Source organism: Gadus macrocephalus, chromosome 7 (genome assembly GCF_031168955.1).
Source record: "Gadus macrocephalus chromosome 7, ASM3116895v1".
NCBI lineage: Eukaryota > Metazoa > Chordata > Actinopteri > Gadiformes > Gadidae > Gadus > Gadus macrocephalus.
In genome coordinates this window covers 8,121,026-8,141,086 of record NC_082388.1, presented here as the reverse complement: position 1 = coordinate 8,141,086, position 20,061 = coordinate 8,121,026, and the positions used below count along the sequence as shown (strand labels likewise).

Sequence of the window (20,061 nt, the reverse complement as noted above, 5' to 3'; positions counted from 1 at the left end):
GTATTGAATCAATATAGGAAATAGAGGATTGGATTTTTAAGACTCATGCAATAGAGAAAAAAATCTGGATTGAAAAATAACAATTCATTTCAGAAATGAGAAGGTTAAGTACATTTTAATCGCACGGCATTAAATCAGTCTGGTGTTATGTTACAAGTGCTGCTCACAAAATAAGTTTGAGCTGTTTCAAATAACTCAAATGGTGCCTTGGCTGTGAAGGCATTACTGAATGAATGTTGTATACTTAGCTGTATGATTTACTATTTTTTTGTTTTACAATGGCCACCTAACCCTTCAGAAGATGCATCAGTGGAAAAAAAAGATCCTGCAACACCTTTTAGTAGCGATAGAAAATAAACAAACATGGGGAATTTTTGTGCACCACAGCAAAGCCATTACGTTCCACAAGTTTTTTGTGTGGATTTAAACACACAAGACCCACCGTTTGGGTGGACTTGAATATAGAATGCCTTTCAGTGAACCACAAAATTTTCACCTTTTAAAAATGTGGTTGAATTATGTTTTTTACAACATGCTAATTTCTGAACAATCAATACAAGATCTACGATGTATTACACTATTCCTATAATACTGTGAAGCTTACGATGAGCCAATGACCATTTGGAGCTGAATGTGTGGAACAATTGACTGATAACTTGCTAGGAAATGCATACGGTTTCAGAATAAATGTATCAAAAAGACTTGTTTGTTTTCTAAAACATACTACTAATGGCTTAACTTGACGTTTACAGAGAACACATTATTTCGGCAGAACATTGCCAAATCAACACCAGTACATTGTCAATAACATTCATATTTTAAGAATTGTAAAATAACTTATTTCAGATAATGAGAAAAACAATGTAAATATTTCTACTTTACGAAATATACAAAATTGTAAGTTAAGCTTTTTCAACAATAATTCTCAACACATTCTCAACGTCTGACTTCAAAAAGAAAACGCGTCTTCAGTCGTTTGAGATGCCGGTGAGGTGCTTCCTGTTGTGGTGGTTGATCTTGTATTCATCCCCATCAGCATGGTCCTCACCTGGGGCTTCCCTGGCCATTCAGGGAGCAGATACTTCCATTAACCAGCACCGAGGTGTAACCATTACACTTGCTCTCTATACTTGGCACGGCAGCAACGGGCAGATTAATGTTCTGTATGGTCTAAAATGCAGCGACATTTGTGATTATTTTATCGTTGTGGTCAAGGACCACCTCTTTGACCATTTACCCTGCTGATAAATATTACTTTTGAAAGGTCGGAACCCGGTTGGAGTATTTTCATTTGACCAAATTGTGAGCACTATTACTGAACTCACCGTCTCCGTGGCCACGGCCGGCCCTACGAGTCTGGGAGTTCTGCTATCTGCAAGGGCCTCGTCCAAAGTAGAGTGAGCCCTGAAAAGAGGGTGTGTTTATACATCTGTTTGCCCACAATGCTAAATTAGAGAGGCATACTACAAAACAAATAGACTAATTATTAATTGTTTGAATCAGTGGATATTCCATAAATAGACAGGACTATTTCCTTGATTTCTGTTTCACTGTATAATGCTTAAAGATCCCATATCGTGCTTTTTTAGGGTTAATAATTGCATTTGGTGGTAGTACTAGAATAGGGTTACATGCCTGTATGTTAGAAATACCCCTTATTATTCTCACATTTTTAATTTCTGCAAAACCAATTTTCCCCATTAAAAACGTCTTATCAAAACTGATTTGTATCATATCGCATTAAGGCCCCCTCCTGAGTAGCCCAGTCTGCTGTGATTTGCCAGCACGCCCACACCGCTGTGATTGGTCGAACGCTTTGCGTGTGTGTTTGGCAAATTCACACTCCTGAGGAGTCATAAACATTGCGGCGGGTAGCCGGGAGGGGCGACTTTTGCACTAAAGCACCGCCAACTGCACACTTATTGAGGGGCGTTCTCGGTGGTCGCAAATACTTCCCCTGGCTCGGACTCAGATTTGTCTAGCCTAGCAGACGTAAAACATCTATACACACGTCATATAACAATCAGACAAAGGGAAAAGGTCGAAAAAGCATAATATCACCACCAGAGGAGAGGGAAAGCCCACCCCTCATCGAGTTCTCCGACTTCCCCCTGGCCGTCGAGGGGCGAGCGGACAGGGAAAGACAGTTCACCACCGGCCAGTGGAGGACGAATCCCTAAGAAACGCCTGGGGACGCGTGCAAACCCAAGATGGACTATCTCGGGACTTTGTGAGTGGCCGGCAGTACCCAGTACACGGGGGGGGGGGGGGGGGGGTTACTGTATAGGGTAGTACAGAGGGGGGAGAGGAGGCGGAACAGATGGTTGTTCCACGGACATACGTGAGCAAGGTGATATACATGGCCCACTCACACCTCCTCGGGGCTCATCTGGGGATGGATAAGACCAGGGACCGGGTGTTGGACAGGTTTTACTGGCCTGGGGTAAAGACGGACATAGAGGACTACTGCCGAGCCTGCCCCGAGTGCCAGCGCACCGCCCCGAGACCATCGGTACGGAATCCCCTCATACCCATGCCCCGGATAGAGGTCCCATTCGACAGGCTAGCATTAGACATCGTAGGTCCCCTCCCCAGAACTAGCCGAGGCCACCGCTACATACAAGTCATGGTAGATTACGCGACCCGCTACCCAGAGGTCGTTCCTCTCCGCGCCGCCACAGCCAAGGCGATGGCGAGAGAATTCATGATTTTATTTAGCAGGGTGGGGGTGGTCATGGAGATACTGACAGATCAAGGCTCCTGTTTCATGTCCCGGGTGTTAAAAGACCTACTCAGTCTGTTACAGATGCGCCACCTCCGGACCTCCGTCTACCACTCCCAGACCGACGGACTGGTAGAGAGGTTCATCAGACATTAAAACACATGCTGATAAAAGTAATGGAAGTCGACGGGAAGAACTGGGACCAGCTGCTCCCTCAAGTCCTGTACGCCATCAGGGAAGTTCCCAAGGCCTCCACTGGCTTCTCCTCGTTCGAGCTACTCTACGGCAGACGACCGAGAGGGCTCCTCGACATCGCCCGGGACGCCTGAGAGATCCAACCCACCCCCCACTGCACCATATAATGAGCAAGTAGAGCAGGTGCGGGGCCGAATGGCGCTTACCCGGCCAGTGGTCAGGGATCACCTCGGACGAGCCCAACAAGCCCAAGCGCACCTTCAACCCGGGTCGGCGACGTCAATTACCGGGGACGGCAACCGGGGAGACGCAAACCCACCCAGCTATACCACATCAACCTGCTGAAGCGGTGGCAACCACTGACCGCTCCGCGGGACCCAACTCTCCTGAGGCTGTCTGCTCGACTACCCCCTCCCGAGGTCCCAGTGGTGGAGGTGCAAAGCCCGAGCCACACCCAGGACATGCGGGAAATGGTGCTCCAGCATCTTGACCTTTTCTCCGACCGACCTGGGAGGACCACAACCGTCAGCCACGACATCCGGACAGAACCGGGAGTCAGAGTCCACCTCTGCCCCTGCCGAATCCCGGTAGCACGGCGCGCCGTCATCAGGGCCGAGGTCGCTGCAGATGGGGGTCATAGAGGGGTCCCATAGCGCCTGGTCCAGCCCCGTAGTTCTGGTTCCCAAACCAGACGGGACCCACCGGCATTGACTTCCGTGAACTGAACAGTCAACCCAAAAAAGTGCCGCCTGGGGCTGCTCGAGCCTACGGCGGGCCCTCTGCACCGAGCCAGTACTAATCACCCCCGATTTTAGCCTCCCCTTCGTGGTCCACACTGACGCGTCCGAGGTGGGGCTGGGAGCTGGTCTATCCTAGGTCCGGTCAGGAGAGGAGCACCCGGTGACCTACATCAGCCCGGAAACTCCTGGCCAGCGAGTGGGCATACTCCACCGTGGGGAAGGAGGCACTGGCGATTAAGTGGACCCTGGAAGAGCTCTGATACTATCTCCTCAGCCTCGCCATCCCTAAAATGGACGGCGACGGCCAAAGACACCAACGCCAGAGTGACGCGCTGGTTCCTGACTCTGCAGGACTACCAGGTGTTCCATCGGCCAGGACGGGCTCACACGCTGCACGAAATACCGCAACCCTGTTTAAGCGTTTTCATTAAGAAGTCCCAGCCTAACGACGAGGGGGTATATAAAAGTATAGATAAAGTATATAAAATGACACTACAAAAGACAATGAAAAACAACCACACAAGAAATTGAAAACATCCCCGCCAAAAACATCCTGCCCCTTTCTCTATACGTTTCTAAGCCAATGGAAGTGTTGCATTCAAGCAACAGTGATTGATTTCCCAGGCAAGAGACGCTCTGATTGGTCAGAACTAATGGTGTTCCTGAATCCTTGGACGCCAGCCTTCCGAGTTGCACTTTTGTCAACATTTCCGGTCTCGGAGCATTTATAGCGTTCCCGTTCGTCTTTCTGATTGTGTCATGAAATTGGCTAGTCATTGTTTATTGTTAGCTACATTAGCCTCTTTAGCAAACCCGAAAAACAACTTTATATTGTATTCCACGCACAGCAAGAGCGTGCAATGCATAAATTGGTGACCGGAATAAAGTAGCAATGTAATAAAGTGTGTAAGAGCATTTAAAATCGACATTAAAATGTAATGTTGATTTACACCAACGTGGTACAAATATAAAGAAAATATATCTCTTTTGGGCGCAGCCATTTTTGTTGAAAGCGTCATCACTGCTCTCGGTTTACTCTCAGAATTCCGAGAGATGAAGACAAAAAGGGGGCGTGCCTCTGAGAAATGCTGCAAGAAAGCTGGGAGATTTCAGACTTCCGACTCGGAAGGCTGGCGTCCGAGGATTCAGGAACACAGGGTAAGGCGGGAGCGGTCTCACATCTAAACGGTCTCATACAGAGGCAGCTGCATTCAACTGGAAACAGATATTCACTCAATATTCTCACTCATAATAGCTGACAATCACATTATAATAATAATAATAATAATACATTTAATTTAGAGGCGCCTTTCAAGACACCCAAGGTCACCTTACAGAGCATATAGTCATCATAAATCGTTTAAAAAAAACAAGACATTGTGGAAAAAATAAATAAATAAACATAATTAATAAGAAATAAATAAAACAAAAACAAGACAAAACAAAACAAACAAACAATCAAAACAGTGATCAGTTAGACGTTGATAGCTCTCATGTCTTACCAATGGTGGGTACACATACCTGTCACTCCATTCCAGTGAGCTGGGGTCTTCTGAGGGTTTGCCTCCAACTGGTTGAAGGTCGCCTGGGGAAGCATCATCATCATCAGCTTACAGTGAACCACAAGCACTGATCAACCTCTCACCACGCCAACTGAACCCAACGTGTGAGTGCTCACCACACTGGTCAGCACAGGCCTTGTGTAGGGCTCCCTCCTCATCGTCGTCCAGCAGTCCCTTCAACTCTGGGGAGAAGTCGCACGTTAATAAGCTGACGCCAAGTCAACAAGTTGATGAACAGTGGTCATTTTTCCAAGGTTACTAAAATCAGTTTCCATTGCACAATACAAATAAAAAAGTTGATGGGCAAGGTGTCGCCCTAACTCTAGAAAGTTATAATGCCATGCAAGGACAGTAAATATAACTACATACATTCAGATGGGATCGTCACGTGATGAATGTGTGTATCACTTGGATTCAAGTGACGGGTTGTGCTTTCTGCCAACCTCTGTTCATAACACTAGCGGCGCCACAGCCTCCAGGCAGAGACTGCTCAGTGGCGCCTCGCTGGTCCGGTCCTGCATGCTCCGCCGCCTCCACACAGTGGCCCTTCCCATCCCCCTGCTGTCCACTTCTATCCCCCTCATCCAACCCTGCACACGGTCCTGCTCCCTCGGCATGTTGCTCCTCTTGCCTTCCCTCCACTGCCTCCCTCCCGGCTCCTCTCTGCTCCTTCCCGGGCCCAGGACACTGTGCCCGGCCCGTGGAGCCAGCAAGGCTCAAGTCAGGGCTCTGGAGGAGGTGACTAGGAGGCTGGGGGCCAGGGTCGACTTTCAAGAATGGAGACTGAATAGTGTTTGTGGCCACCAGGTTGTCCTGCTGGTAATGGCAAAAGAAAGATAGTTGATAATTAACCAGTGCAATCCCAGACAATGATATTCAACCAGAGAAGTAGCCAAATGGTTTTGGACTGTTGACAGCATTGGCCGCTTACGAGGCCGTCCCCTGAAACATCTGCAGCTGCTGTGGTAAAGCTCTCAGAGTTCAAAGACATCGAAGTCCACTGGACTGCTGGAGCCTCCAGGATGGGGCTGTTGTTCACCTCAGTGCCCGTAGGGTTGGATTTCAAATGCGCTGTCGAATAGAATTATACAACACAAACATCAACAGAACAAAAGATATACAACTGTTTTTAAAAAACATGGAAACTATTCAGCCCTAAAAAAAGGTTTGGACATTCTGCTCCTCTAAGGAGCACAGGGCTCAAGGTAAAGGAGGAGGGGCAGTGTGTTTACCCAGGCTCCGTGGTGTGCTGTTGCACGGTGGAGGAGGCCTGTTGAGGGAGGTCCGAAAGAGCCCGTCTTGGTGCTGGCCAGGAGAGCCTGTGATGCTGGAGAGTTCAGCCAGCTCTGTAAAGTGTTGCAGCCTGTTCATGGATCATCAGAATTCCCCTCATTATTTGACCACAAAGGATGGCTTTAAAATACTTCTTGTAATTATTGCGTCACACAAGGAAGACCTTTACATAGGCTGTAGGCCTCTTATGTACCTCTGCCTCTTAGGTATCTCACGACGTTTTTGCCTATACAATCGTACAGGAAAAGGTATATAAAGAAAGATACATCAATATATGTGGACACTTACATGTCTGAGTCGACTTGAGCCAGGCCTGATGGGTCTGATGTGGTGTTCTTGAGTCTCGACAGCGCTGGTCTAGCAGAGTCCCCATCGAAGGGCATTTCCTTTTCACTCAGATCACATTCTTCCTCTGGATGAAGTGATTAGAGAGGAGCATTATTGGCCATTACTGCTTTGTATTAAGATTTAAATATTATGAACTGGTTCATAACTTTAAACGTCTTTTCCCACAAAACAGGGAGTCTGTTTAATAAAACGATAATATTAAATATTAGAGTAATGAGGACCGTTTCACCCATAGTTTCTGATATCTGAATTTAAATCCATGCACGTATAGCTTATTTACTTTGTGCATGGGTTATATAAATAATAGTTAACAGGCTTTAATACTAATTTCTGACCACAGTGTGTGATGTTGGCTAAATGTCCTTCTGGTCTGCAACCCTCTGGTCCGAACACCACTGGGATTACATCTCCACCCTCTTCTGAGCCAGGATCCTGGATCGGATTCAAAAGGGTAACACACTCAATACACTCGTCCACAGAATACACCATTCTGTGGCGTCAAGAATATCCTGTGTGGCTGCAACACAGTCAATGACTATTTGTTTAGGGATGAAAGATTCCCTTACTTGACTCGGGGTAGCTTTTGGGTCGGGGTTGTGCACAGTAGGAGATGATCTCAGGGTAGTGTGGCGATCGTCTGTATCAGAGTTGGATTCCTCCTGGAAACGCAATCAAACGGGTCAGGGCGAGCGTGTTGTTGTTTCAAGTTGTCCACACTCTGGGTTTGACTCTCTTTTTTTTTTACCTGTGAAGGCTCTTGGTCGTCGCAGCCTTTAGAAGTCAACGCGAAGGTCTGATTGACTGTGTGGAAATCTCTGTCAGACTCACTCTCACTGCTGCTATCTGCAATGGACCTCAGTGTCAGCAAACAGGGGCAAAATGAACACACCTTCTAGCTGCTACTTATTCTCATGTTTAGCTGACTCTTTTGTAATGTCCTTTGTCTTTGCTTTCAGATCAGATTCCATGCAGGCATTTAGAAAACCCTTCCATCCAAAGACAGTCAGGACTAGGGATTCCCGAGTGTGTGTGTGTGTGTGTGTGTGTGTGTGTGTGTGTGTGTGTGTGTGTGTGTGTGTGTGTGTGTGTGTGTGTGTGTGTGTGTGTGTGTGTGTGTGTGTGTGTGTGTGTGTGTGTGTGTGGGGGGGGGGAGGGGATCCTTAATGACGGGTGAGGGGACGAAGGTCCTGCCCTTCCCCCCAGGGTCCGTGTCATCGGCCCTTGTCCTGCGTACCAGGTCAACCGACCGACAGCTAGACGAAGAGGGTCAATCACAGCCCAAAGGAAGTGCATCATTATCTTTGCCTCCACCCTGAAAAAGTTTGTGAGCCCGGAGACGGGCGACCTTCATACCGTTCATTTTCGTCAAAATGTTTGCTAATGTTAGCCACACTAGACAATGGCAACCAACATATATGAATACAGTGAATACTCAGGACTCAAACTAATGAAATGGCATTGGGGCATTGCTTTTTTTTTTTTAAAAGGTCCATTATGCAACTCTCTCCTATAAAGACCAGAGAACAGGCTCTGTGGAACCACAAAGCAACCAAAAAACTGAAGCAGTAAATATGCATCAGGTTTATGGTATTACCGGTCTTTGTGGTTTGGGCCTGGACGCCCATCTGCTGTAGAGACGACTGGATCCCTTCCAGACAGTCTGGTGAGGCGCATGACCTAGAAAGAAACACAGTTACTGTTGCTGTACTCTGTAAACTGCTGATGGTCCTTGACTTTGGCTGTGATAGCGCTGGGAGTCAATGAGTCTGCCCTTTCTGCCCCACTGGTGGCCATGATAGTGCCGGGGAACATGCCAAGCCTTCCACCCGTTTTGTGCTCTACATTACTTTGGAAAGGAGTGTCGTTTAGCAACATCTCATCACTCAGGGTCAATGACATGCTGCCAGCAACCTACCACACTGTGTTCCCACCTATCAAAACCCAAGCAGGGATGAAGGAACTGGATCCCCTCAAACGTCAGTGACTGCCTCAGATTACAGTTCAACAGATGTTAAGTAAAAAGATCCTGTTTTTATCTCGGACAGAAACGTACCTCTCTATGAGCTCATTTATTTTCCGTGTTCCAGGGAGATCCTGAAGGTGGGACCAAGCCCTGGAATTTATACCTCCAACTTCCTAGAAGTACCAGGAAAAAAAAACATATAAATACCTTATAAGAAGTGGAAATTAGTTATAAAAAAATAATTATAATATATATTATATATCCAGTTATATTGATATGAGTTGGAGTTAATGTCTTCAACTAACAGTTTCTTACCTCATGCTTCTGTCTTGGAGGAATATCGAGTGATCCCTTCTTAATCAAGCCACTTCTATTAGTCTGCACATAAGATTTCTTTCTATATTCCTGACAATCATTCTTCAAAAAGGGCAGCTCTTCTCTCTCCCGCTCCTGACTCTGCGGTCGCTCTCCATAATGTCCTTGTCTTTCCAGTGTCTTGGCTAGAGGACGAGGTGGCCGACGGTAGCGAGGTGAAGGCGGGCCGACAGCAGTCCTATACTTGGATGGGTTTGTGGGGGAAGTGTCTCTACAGTCCACCTCGTCGTTCCCTCCCCTGGTCCGGAGGCAGCTCTCCACAACATCTAGGCTGGCGTCGCCCTGCTGCAGCAGTACCTGGGATACTTTGAGATTCAGCACAATGGAACCGATCTGCTCCTGTCTTACTTCTGACAACCTTAGGCCACCCGTCAGGAGGTCTGTCTTCTTGGCTGGCTCCAGACAGTCCTCCACACTGTCTGAGTGCATGGAGCCCTCGCTGAGTGTAGGAGGGGCATTGGGATACACGCACCACTCATCCAAAGGTAGTGCGCCGTTGACCGAGGGGACAGGATGGAGAACGGAGATCGGAGGACGTTCATCGTCTTTAACCTCTTCTGTCACCTGCTCGACCATCTTTACTTCCCTCTCCTCCCCTGACTGGATCCCTTCATGCTGAATCGGTTGCTGCCTGGCCTGTTTACTGGACAGTTTTTGGTGAGTCTTTTCATTCACCGTTTGCCAGGACTGTGTGTGAGGGGCAGCTAGACGAAAAAGACAGAATTGAGAGCTTATCAAGAGCTGCTGCCAAATTGCTTTGAATAACTCTTGCATCTTGATGAATACAACACATTTGCGTGTGGAAAATGGGGAGTTAGATGAAAGTTCAACATTTTAACCTTCATCAAAGTTCACAGCAAGCAAAACTATTTGGAAACCGACATTCGGACATTGGAGGTATTTGATTATCATTTACTTGATTTTAATCTTAGGCAACTATGGTCCAACCCAATACTTTGATTGACATCAAGAACTACAGTCTAAAACTCTGGTCATCGGGGCACACTTCCTGGCTGGCATTCTGTCTTCTTAACCTCTAGTTAAGCCCTAGTGTAGTCAAATTATATGTAAATGCATCAATTTGCATTACGAAGGAATTAAATATCGTTAGATCTTTGGTGTTATCTCTAGGACTCTTCTGCTGTGAGCGGTCGCAGACTGGTCAGAAATGGACCCAAAGCCACAATCTGGAAACCTGGGCTCATGCGAGACCACGCTGCATGGCCACCATAGCGCTGGGTGACCTGCGTTATGTTAAATGTACCTGCTAACATGGTGGTCACCAATGGAGCAGCGCCTGACCCACAGGATGTTGACAGCAGCTGGAATACATCTCTGCAGATCCTTGAGCCTGAACTGTAACTCTGTTTGTGCGACTACTTTACTAATTAGCAGATTTAAACTAATCTTACCTGTTGTGTATCCCCAGTCTCCGGATGAGCTTAACTTCCAGTCGGGCGATAGACTCTATGAAACATCCAAACAACATAAGATGCTTTATTACTCCAATAATTTATGAATTTGATAATTCTTCAATCAGTGTTCATTCATAATATCTGTTGGTCAATACACACATCGATGAATATTTTTTCCCAGTCTTCCGTAACCCACATGAATCCTTCCATCTTGCAAACCAGCCCAACATCCTGTTTAAATCGCCACCTATGTTACACGCTCAACAGATGTATGCTTAAATCATATGGCTTTCGTAAGCGTCTGTTGATAGAAATGACAGGTGAAGCGCACATAACCATCTCTAATATAATGATAGATTATATATCTTATAATGATAAGAGATATCTTAGAAAGGGTTAATCTTATTATTGTAAGATAAGTAAGGGATCATGTATAGAACGCAGGCCATTATCGGGAAAATAAGCCCTGACAGGGAAGATCGGACCCCGACGCGAAGCGGAGGGCTCTTGCTTCGCCCTGAAGGTATTTTCGATAATACAAATAAATAAAATTCCCCTTAACTTGAGAGCTTGACATTTGGGTTTGGTAACCACCCTAATGTCAGACCGCAGTGTAACGCAGAGGTCCTGCACACTTTGGGTTTGGTAAACACCCTAATATCAGACCGCAGTGTAACGCAGAGGTCCTGCACACTTTGGGTTTGGTAACCACCCTAATGTCAGACCGCAGTGTAACGCAGAGGTCCTGCACACTTTGGGTTTGGTAACCACCCTAATGTCAGACCGCAGTGTAACGCAGAGGTCCTGCACACTTTGGGTTTGGTCACACACCTTAATGTCAGACCGCAGTGTAACGCAGAGGTCCTGCACACTTTGGGTTCGCTCCGTGGCGTGGGGTTGCAGTCCCACACAGATGAGGGCGTAGAACGGCTCTGGGACGCGGCTGTCCGCCTGCAGAGCTTCACCCCCCTCCACAACCTGTTTGATCCAGTTCTGGTCCACCGCCCCCCAGGGCACCGCGTCTACAAGCAGAGCATTCAGCACGCTTAACTATTTACTTACATTTACCTTCAGTATTAACCAAAAGTGGGTTTGTTTGGTGGGAGAATGACCCGTGAAAGCAACAAAGTCTGCACTAATGCATATTTGAGTGAAGAAGTGTTAAGGGTTGCTTATCAGGAAAATTAAATAGATAATAATGTGCTTTTATATTTGTTTTTATATTAATTCTGTTTGGACATTTTCCGTCTTTAGTTCATCTTCATGTTAGGCAAGGGCCGATGTGAGAGAGAAGCACTGTTGACCTTTCTCTAGTGGTATACCTGTATATATATACCCATATATAAATACATCTGTATACATACATATACATATACATATATATATATATAGACCTGTATACATCTCCTGAATGATGGTGCACAGGCTGTACAGGTCAGCCTTCTCTGTGCAGCTTCTCCTCCTGATAACCTCTGGGGCAGCCCAGTTGTAAAAGCTGGGGGGGACGTCCAACTGAACTGAAGGTTTTACGCATGGACTCTTCCTGAGAAGCACACAAACACCCACGCACGCACGAACACCCACACGCACACACAGGGTGGAAATAGGACTTAATTTAAGACCGCCTTCAGTGCTTTATAGTCGCGGGGTTATTGCCACTACCACCTACCTATGAACCATAAAGCCAAACCCAGTCAGTTTTGCCAATCCCGGACGTGTGAGAACGACGCTGTGGGAGGAGAGGGCTCTGATCACAAGCCCACGGCTGTGGAGGTAAAGAACTCCTTCACAGACCTGCAGCAACACTGGCAGCAACCATGCCATATGCAGTACTGGGAACTCTGCTCGCTGTTGGAAACAGACACAAAACATCGTCGTCATGTGAAAGGAAAACCCTGCATCCAGTTCATACTGTATAGAAGATAACCCCTACATTCAGTCATCCATACTGTATAGACAACCCTACATTCAGTAATTCATACTGAATAGATGATAAACCCTATATTCAGTCATTCATACTATATAGATGATAACCCCTACATTCAGTCATTCATACTGTATAGAATCTATACAGTATGAATGACTGAATGTAGGGGTTATCATCTATACCAGGGGTCAGCAACCTTTTTCACATGCAGTGCCAGTTTGACATTTTCTCGTTAATGAGTAATGCCTTAAGCAACAATATATAAAAAATTAAGCTGAATGACACAGCGACCAAAACCATTTCCAGAAGACCTGGAATTGTACTATTTCCATATGGTCCGCAATCATGCATCAACATTTAAAATATTTTTGGGTTTTTTATATTTGCAACAAGGGTTTACAAATTATAATTACATATGTCCCATCTTAAAACACCATTTTCAGATACTCATTCAAAAACATATTTGCACTGTGAGAAATGTAAAAACAGAGAATATATGAGAATGCTGGAACCATCCACATCAATATTTTTAAGACACATACAGCTTTGCAAAACCATGTGAAGGCGATGCATACAGGCCACTTGCAACAATATTTTAAACTCCCAACATAGGTTTAAAAACCTATTAAAACTATTACGGTAATTGATCCCGTTTCAGGACACTACCTTCTGTAACTAATTTAAACATATTTGCACTGGGAGGAAATGCCCAAAGCAGAATACAGTGCAAAAAAAATCTGTAGTAATGATTATGCTGCCGCATTGTGCTGTGACATTTTTTTTTATAATAAAAGATAAATAAATATATAAATATATATATTTTTTTTTTTAAGTTTGCCAATGATTATGCTGCCCCGTGCCAATGGTGGCACGCATGCCTAGGGTTGCCGACCCCTGGTCTATACTATGGATGATAACCCCTACATTCAGTCATTCATACTGTATAGATGCCTGTCTGAATCAGTTAGGCGCTCTCCATCACAATGCTCATGGGGAGTCCCTACCATGTAGAACAAACCAAATCCGTGCGCACGGGTTGGGAAAACCATGAGTACGGTTTCGGAATCCAAGGGAAAGGTTTACAAATCCGTGTTCACAGATATAGATATCAAGGTTTCTTTCTACCATGCTCCGTAGATATCAGCTTTGTTTTTTGGTTTGATTTTTTCTTTGTTTATCAACATTACTGCAAACAGTTGGTACAACTTTTTAAATGTAAAAACAACATAATCTTATGTTAATCTTATTCTATACTCTGCTTTCATGCCATAATTTGCCACTCTGCCTTTCTTAGCAGGCAGCAGCAGATACTGAAAGATTGACACCCCTAATTTTCAGTTTTTAGAATATTCACACAAGACATCGGCCAATGTAAAATGGGTACAATAAGCAAAGAATTATAACCCAAAGGACTATTGCTCAACTCTCCCCTTACTTTGTGGTGTAGCAGGTTGTGGAGGGTATCGACATGGACCCTCTCAAACACTAGCCTGGTCTTCAGAAGGTCAGCTGATAGACTCACTGCCATTAGCTGCAGTAGGTGGGGGTGAAAGAGCTGGCTGTTTGGGACACAAACACTGTTATTAAAAAGGAATGCTCAGACATTTTCTGGAAATATTATATTACTTGCATGGAGTCAAACGATTGCTAAAAAAGTGCTATACCATTTTCTCGACCCATCACATGATTTTACCGAGTTTGCATCTGCCCGAGGTAACCAAAATCAATGAAAAGCCATTGATATAGACTGTATCAATGCTTCTGTAACAGTGCTTCTCGTTTGACTATGGGTAAGTGGAAAATAACCTTGTTTCCCAAAAGTCAGTCTTGTAATAAATAATCTGCATAATACATTACTGTCACAGTGACTTGAGAACCGCAAAGAAGGAATTGGATTGGTTCTATTTGTCCTCCCTGTAGTTTTGCTCATGCCTGAACAATGGGAACACAACAAGTAAACTTCTTGGGGCAAGGTCATTTGCGGTAGAAGGTGGCCCTTTAAAGGCTTTCTGTATTTAATTTCAGTCAAGGTATTTGGCTCCCATGTTTGCAGTTCTGCCCTTAACTCACCTGCAGTATTCCTGCTCAGGGAGAAGCCCCCTAACTCACCTGCAGTATTCCTGCTCCTGCAGTAGTCCTGCTCAGGGAGAAGGCCCTTAACTCACCTGCAGTAGTCCTGCTCAGGGAGAAGGCCCTTAACTCACCTGCAGTATTCCTGCTCAGTGAGGAGCAGGTCTTTGTATGCTGCCTTCAATGCTTTGATCTGTTTCACCGTGACCCTGGAGCCTTTCCAGCTGTAACTGACACATCCAACATACATGGACACACAGTAAATTCTCTCTCTCTCTCTCTCTCTCTCTCTCTCTCTCTCTCTATTACTAACTTTAAGAAATAAGCTTGAAAATGCCAATTTCTGAACTGGGTTTTGCAGTACTAGGCTGAGATACTGAAGATACTCTCAGATTTTGTCTTGTATTCTTACTTAGTCATGGATGTCAAAGAACCACAGCTGAAGGAGCGAAGAGTTTCATCATCAGCCTGGGTGAGATCGGTCTCCTGGATCAATGGAATAGATGCCAACACACCCAGTGCCTTGCAGGGTCTGTCCATACACACCTAGACACACACAGAACACCCCAAAGAGGACAACGTTTAGACATCACTTATGTTCAGTTCCCTTTGTACATTCTGGTGCCAGGTGGGTGAACTTACCTTTCCAAAGCCAAAGCACTGAGCTGTTGTACATAAGCCTTTGTTGTAGTTGTCGTTGCTCTTCTTGTGGAGCTGTTGAACCAATCCACTATAAAGGCAAAGAAAGTGAACACAGAAAACATAAACACAAAACCCTAAATTAAGTATCCATCAATTAAATAAAGCTAATTGAACTCAATTCCCTCCAATAGGAATATATGAACCCTAAATATCAATGGATTAGATTATCTATCAAATGTGCTCATGTTTCATATATTACCGTGACTTTATAAGACCTAACATAGAGGGTGTTCGCAACAAAATCTTAGAGGAAGTAGAAATAAAGGGTTGGCTTTGACTCAGCTCCCTAATCCCTGGCCTCTGGAAACACTGGTGCACATGGGATGCACAGCTCTGCAGAAACTCAGTTATCTGAAATACGGAGACCAGACGAGAGGAGGCATGCAGTCTTATATCAGCTGACTCAACCAGTGGCACACAGCTTAATTATGACTACAATTTCCTTTCTCATTTTCATCATGCTGCCACACCTCACAGACCCCATGCTCCGGAATATTAGCCATAAGCCAATCACCAGGGACTCTGCCCTCCTGGTCATGGAGTCTGATGTCCCCGCCTGAATCCAAAAGGCCACTGAGCAGCCGGGCGTTACCGGAGAACACAGCAGCGTGGACGGGGGTGCTCAAATCCTTACAGCGACTGGGGTAAGAGTACGATTTATATTGTTAGAAATGGAGGTACAATGCACTAAAGGCAGTCACGCAGCCACTTTAAGATCTCAGTGGGATTTGTTTGAATAGTATCTAGATCATTATACGGGAGACCAGTACAGAACTTCAATCCAGAAAAGGACCACAACAATTGTATAGAGCTGATACACTAACCCTAACCCTAGGACTGAAATGGACATTTTGAATAGAAAACTTTGCAGCCACTTTTCTGGGGCTTTTATATTTGCCTTCTTACATCTCATGAGAGCAGGAGGTCTTTGGGATGAAATAAAAAGCGCCTTTATTCTGGAGAAATAATAGCACTTACTGATTGGGGTTAGCTCGATACTGAAGCAGCAGCTCAGAGACTGCTCCGTGGCCCAGGAGGGCAGCACAAAACAGGGGTGTCTGACCCAGGTGATTGATACAGTCCACATCCACCCCTACAGCACAGGACAACAAGGCCTCCATGCTTAACACAGAACATCCATGTTAATCGTATTGGTTGCAGATAGTTTGAAGAGTAGCCTACCCTTTCTCAATAACTTCTCCATCTTGGTCAGGTTCTTTTCCATTGTGTATCTGTGCAACTGCTCCTCCAGGCCGTCACTCTTCATGACTCCCAGCCTCACAGGGCAGGGGAAGGGCAGTGTTGTCATGGTGTAGGGGTCCCTGTAATAAATAGGGACCAAAAATAACTGTATGGGTACACTTTACTTGTTTTAAGTTTTAAGAGTTTATGATATGATGGACTTCTACACAGTTAAAGTAGGAGAAATGTAACAGAATACACTGTTTTTTTTTTTAACGATTAACGCTGCGTTTAATTGTTAAATGTGCATTCATCTGAATATTGTATTTGTATTGGATTTGATTCACAATATTCAGCAAAACAATTATTAAACCAATGGCTGAAGCAGGTAGCATTTGTCTAATTAATTAATTGTGGTAAACATCAAACTGTTGGTCGGTTTGTAACTGTGATGTTGAACTAATGTTAACTGATTTTAACTTATGTTAGCTTAAGCTCCTTATGAAGATAGCTTGAGTCTGTTGTGGCGGGAAGCACTGGGTTCATACGATATAATTCAAGAAGATGTCCTTTTTAACACTAGGTACGACTTTGAATTATATGAACTAGCCTATATTTAGCAACTTACCTGAGAGTCTTGAATCTTATCACAAAAAAAACACTGCTTTCGTCTACTCGTGTAGATCCAGATTCCCCTCACCGTGCAGAATGATAGTAACGGTTCGGGGCTACCGGATGGCTGACTGTGGTACTGCAACACAAATCACATCTACCGGGATTTAGGAAACGTTTGAGTTTACAAACATCGAATGAGAGAAAAAGTTGTCATTTGTTCTGCAACTACAAGACTGCATTCGAAGCATTATCACAAAACAAAACATTTTGCTTTCAACTACGTATCATTTGACTTAATACAACTTATAGCTGTTTGCAGTCACTGTAAAGGAAAATAAATGACTTCAAATGTGTTTTAACTGCATTGCCTATAATCTCTTTAATGAGAGGCAATAGGGTCACACACTGTGTGGGGTAGATCATTCTAATACACACCACTCTGGGGGAGTCTGATGAGGGGGTCCTAGCACCACTCTGGGAGAGTCTGAAGAGGGGCCCTACCTCTAGTACCACTCTGGGGGAGTCTGGTGAGGGGGTCCTCCCTCTAGTACCACTCGGGGGGAGTCTGGGGAATGACTGAGTAATGCTCAGAGGTAAGAAAAGGATATCCTATTGTCCGTGCCTCCATCCCAGAGCCCAGATACATAGATATATCCTCAGATATATCCTCAGTCTGAGCCGTCAAAGCTCGGTCTGTTTGGTTGAAGCCCAGAGCAACAGCAGAGAGCTGACTCCCCTGTAACCCGGTTGTGTCTCCATGAAAAGGAGCAGGTCAATGGAATTCTCTGATATTTAACAGACGGAAAAATTATCAAGATTATCAAAAATAATATCAACCAAACATCATAAATACGGTTTATTGAGAGTCCAGCAGGAGAGAGCGGACTCCCCTCTACCGAGATGTGTCTCCATGAAGAGTGACCGCTCTATGGGAACACATGTTCGCTTTAGAGATCAATCTGTCTATTGAGCAAAGGTAAAGGTTTATCAAAGAATATCAAAATGCAGCAATCAATTGATGAACGGATCAGAGTTCAGACCAGAATTCAAACAAAAAGGCACATCAAAGGGCAAACTGTTATTATTCTGTCAAACAAGTCCCACAGGTGTCGTTGCAGGATGAGAGATGTTGTAGGAAGAGAGCAACGTCAAAGCATTCACTCTCTCAAAGGGACTCTGTTCCTGATTTTAAAACACATGAAGACATTCAACATATATATATCATCATCCGACATGTCTTACGGCCACATATTTGGCTACTATGTACTAATATGTAGCATAGTACATTGGTTAACAGTTGAAAGACAAAAATTATATGATGCTGTATGTTTGTATAGTTCAGCATACCGCAAAAATTAACACGACTGTCCTACACGTTTAGTACATATATTTGATAAGATAAGATAGCCTTTATCGTCATTTTACAGTCGCCTATACAACGAAAGGCGACATTTGAGGTTGAAACCACCAGGCATGTATGGGTTCTGTGGAAATAGTCCAAGTCGCTGGCAAGCGACCCAGCCCCCCGGTACCAGTCAGACTGGAAGCATGGCAACTGATGAACCAGAGATAGCCCATGCTTTGGGAGGAAGGCCTACGGTAAGCCCCTGATGAACCAGAGATCGCCCATGCTTTGGGAGGAAGGCCTACGGTAAGCCCCTGATGAACCAGAGATCGCCCATTCTTTGGGAGGTCAAGCAGAGGCCTACGGTAAGCCCTGATCAACCAGAAATCGCCCACTCTTTGGGAGGTCAAGCAGAGGCCTACGGTAAGCCCTGATCAACCAGAGATAGCCCACGCTTTGGGAGGGGAAGGAGATACCCTTCATGTATTTATTTATACATATTTTATTTAGATGTACTCACACCAGATCCAGTGATCCAAATACACAATACATATTCAGAAACATTCGAATACATCAAGTCAAATAAGTAACATAGTGTAAAAATGAAGTTGAATTATAAAATTGTTTATATCTTTACAAAGTTTTTTGATGCCCATCACCACAGAAAGTTGACCAAGGAATTGATAGCATCTTTGTGAAAAAGGGTTTCCCATAGTTTCTGTAATACTTACATACTGTAATGTCTCTAAAGCCTGTTCCAGATTTCACAGGACAGGTCTAACAAAGGCTATATGTCAGTCTTTAAACTCCAGACGCTAGTCAAGGTCTATTTTTTTATAATGGCTTAACATTTTCATCAATTTGACCAGAATAAAATCAAAAAAATCTTCAAATCCAACGCAAACACAAATATCAAAGTATGGAAAGTCCCAAACACAAAACCTGTTCCACCTCCACAAAGCATTGCTACACAGCTACAGCGAGCGTCTGCGTCAGGACTCAGCCTGGCTCTGGGTCTGGTCTACGTGTCGGAGTCTGGTGTACAGCCTGGGTCTGGTCTTCGTTATGGACTGGGTGTGGGTCTGGTCTACGTTGTGGCCTGGGTCTGGTCTATGTCGTGGTCTGCAGCCTGGGTCTAGTCTACGTCGTGGACTCAGCCTGGGTCTAGTCTACAGCCCAAGTCTGGTCTACGTCGTGGCCTGGGTCTGGTCTACGTCGTGGTCTACAGCCTGGGTTTAGTCTACGTCGTGGTCGGCAGCCTGGTTCTGGTCTACAGCCCGGGTCTGGTCTATGTCGTGGACTCAGCCTGGGTCTGGTCTACAGCCTGGGTCTGGTCTACGTCGTGGACTCAGCCTGGGTCTGGTCTACAGCCTGGGTCTGGTCTACGTCGTGGACTGGGTCTGGTCTACGTCGTGGTCTACAGCCTGGGTGTTGTCTATACGTGGTCTCCAGCCTGGGTATGGTCTACATCATGGACTGGGTCTGGGCGCTGGTGTTGATGAGATCCCCAGGTAGGCTCTCCCGGGCCTCCTGCATGCGTCTCCTGGCCCTCTGGAATGCCTCTGGGACCCCACACAAACACAAACACAAACACACACACACACACA

General features: G+C 45.2%; 2 protein-coding genes across 4 annotated transcripts in view; both read right to left on the bottom strand.

The window, feature by feature from the left end:
* Nucleotides 1-96: 96 nt before the first annotated feature.
* Nucleotides 97-17,384, bottom strand: LOC132461315 (inactive serine/threonine-protein kinase TEX14-like). 3 transcript variants are annotated; one of them, XM_060056366.1, is made up of 27 exons: nt 17,123-17,384; nt 16,495-16,634; nt 16,291-16,405; nt 15,783-15,951; nt 15,512-15,663; nt 15,253-15,340; nt 15,023-15,156; nt 14,745-14,840; nt 13,976-14,099; nt 12,283-12,461; nt 12,008-12,156; nt 11,445-11,635; nt 10,611-10,665; nt 9,139-9,902; nt 8,914-8,996; nt 8,455-8,537; nt 7,606-7,703; nt 7,427-7,519; nt 7,196-7,292; nt 6,801-6,924; nt 6,452-6,582; nt 6,151-6,290; nt 5,663-6,035; nt 5,336-5,401; nt 5,179-5,242; nt 1,326-1,404; nt 97-1,059 (listed from the first exon to the last, which is right to left on the bottom strand). In XM_060056366.1, exons 2-27 carry the CDS (start codon nt 16,619-16,621, stop codon nt 1,045-1,047), a joined length of 3,789 nt encoding a protein of 1,262 aa, XP_059912349.1. In that variant the 5' UTR covers nt 16,622-16,634; nt 17,123-17,384; the 3' UTR covers nt 97-1,044. The 3 variants fall into 3 exon arrangements, with proteins under 3 accessions (XP_059912349.1, XP_059912350.1, XP_059912351.1); XM_060056367.1 differs by having other exon boundaries at nt 5,663-6,032; XM_060056368.1 differs by lacking the exons at nt 15,512-15,663; nt 15,783-15,951 and having other exon boundaries at nt 17,123-17,383.
* Nucleotides 17,385-18,075: 691 nt separating this feature from the next.
* mks1 (MKS transition zone complex subunit 1) overlaps nt 18,076-20,061 on the bottom strand; it is a 9,816-nt gene continuing 7,830 nt past the window's right edge. Inside the window, exon 18 of the mRNA XM_060056369.1 lies at nt 18,076-20,016. Coding sequence (XP_059912352.1) covers nt 19,919-20,016 — 98 coding nt within the window. The 3' untranslated portion in view covers nt 18,076-19,918. The remainder of the gene's footprint in view (nt 20,017-20,061) is intronic.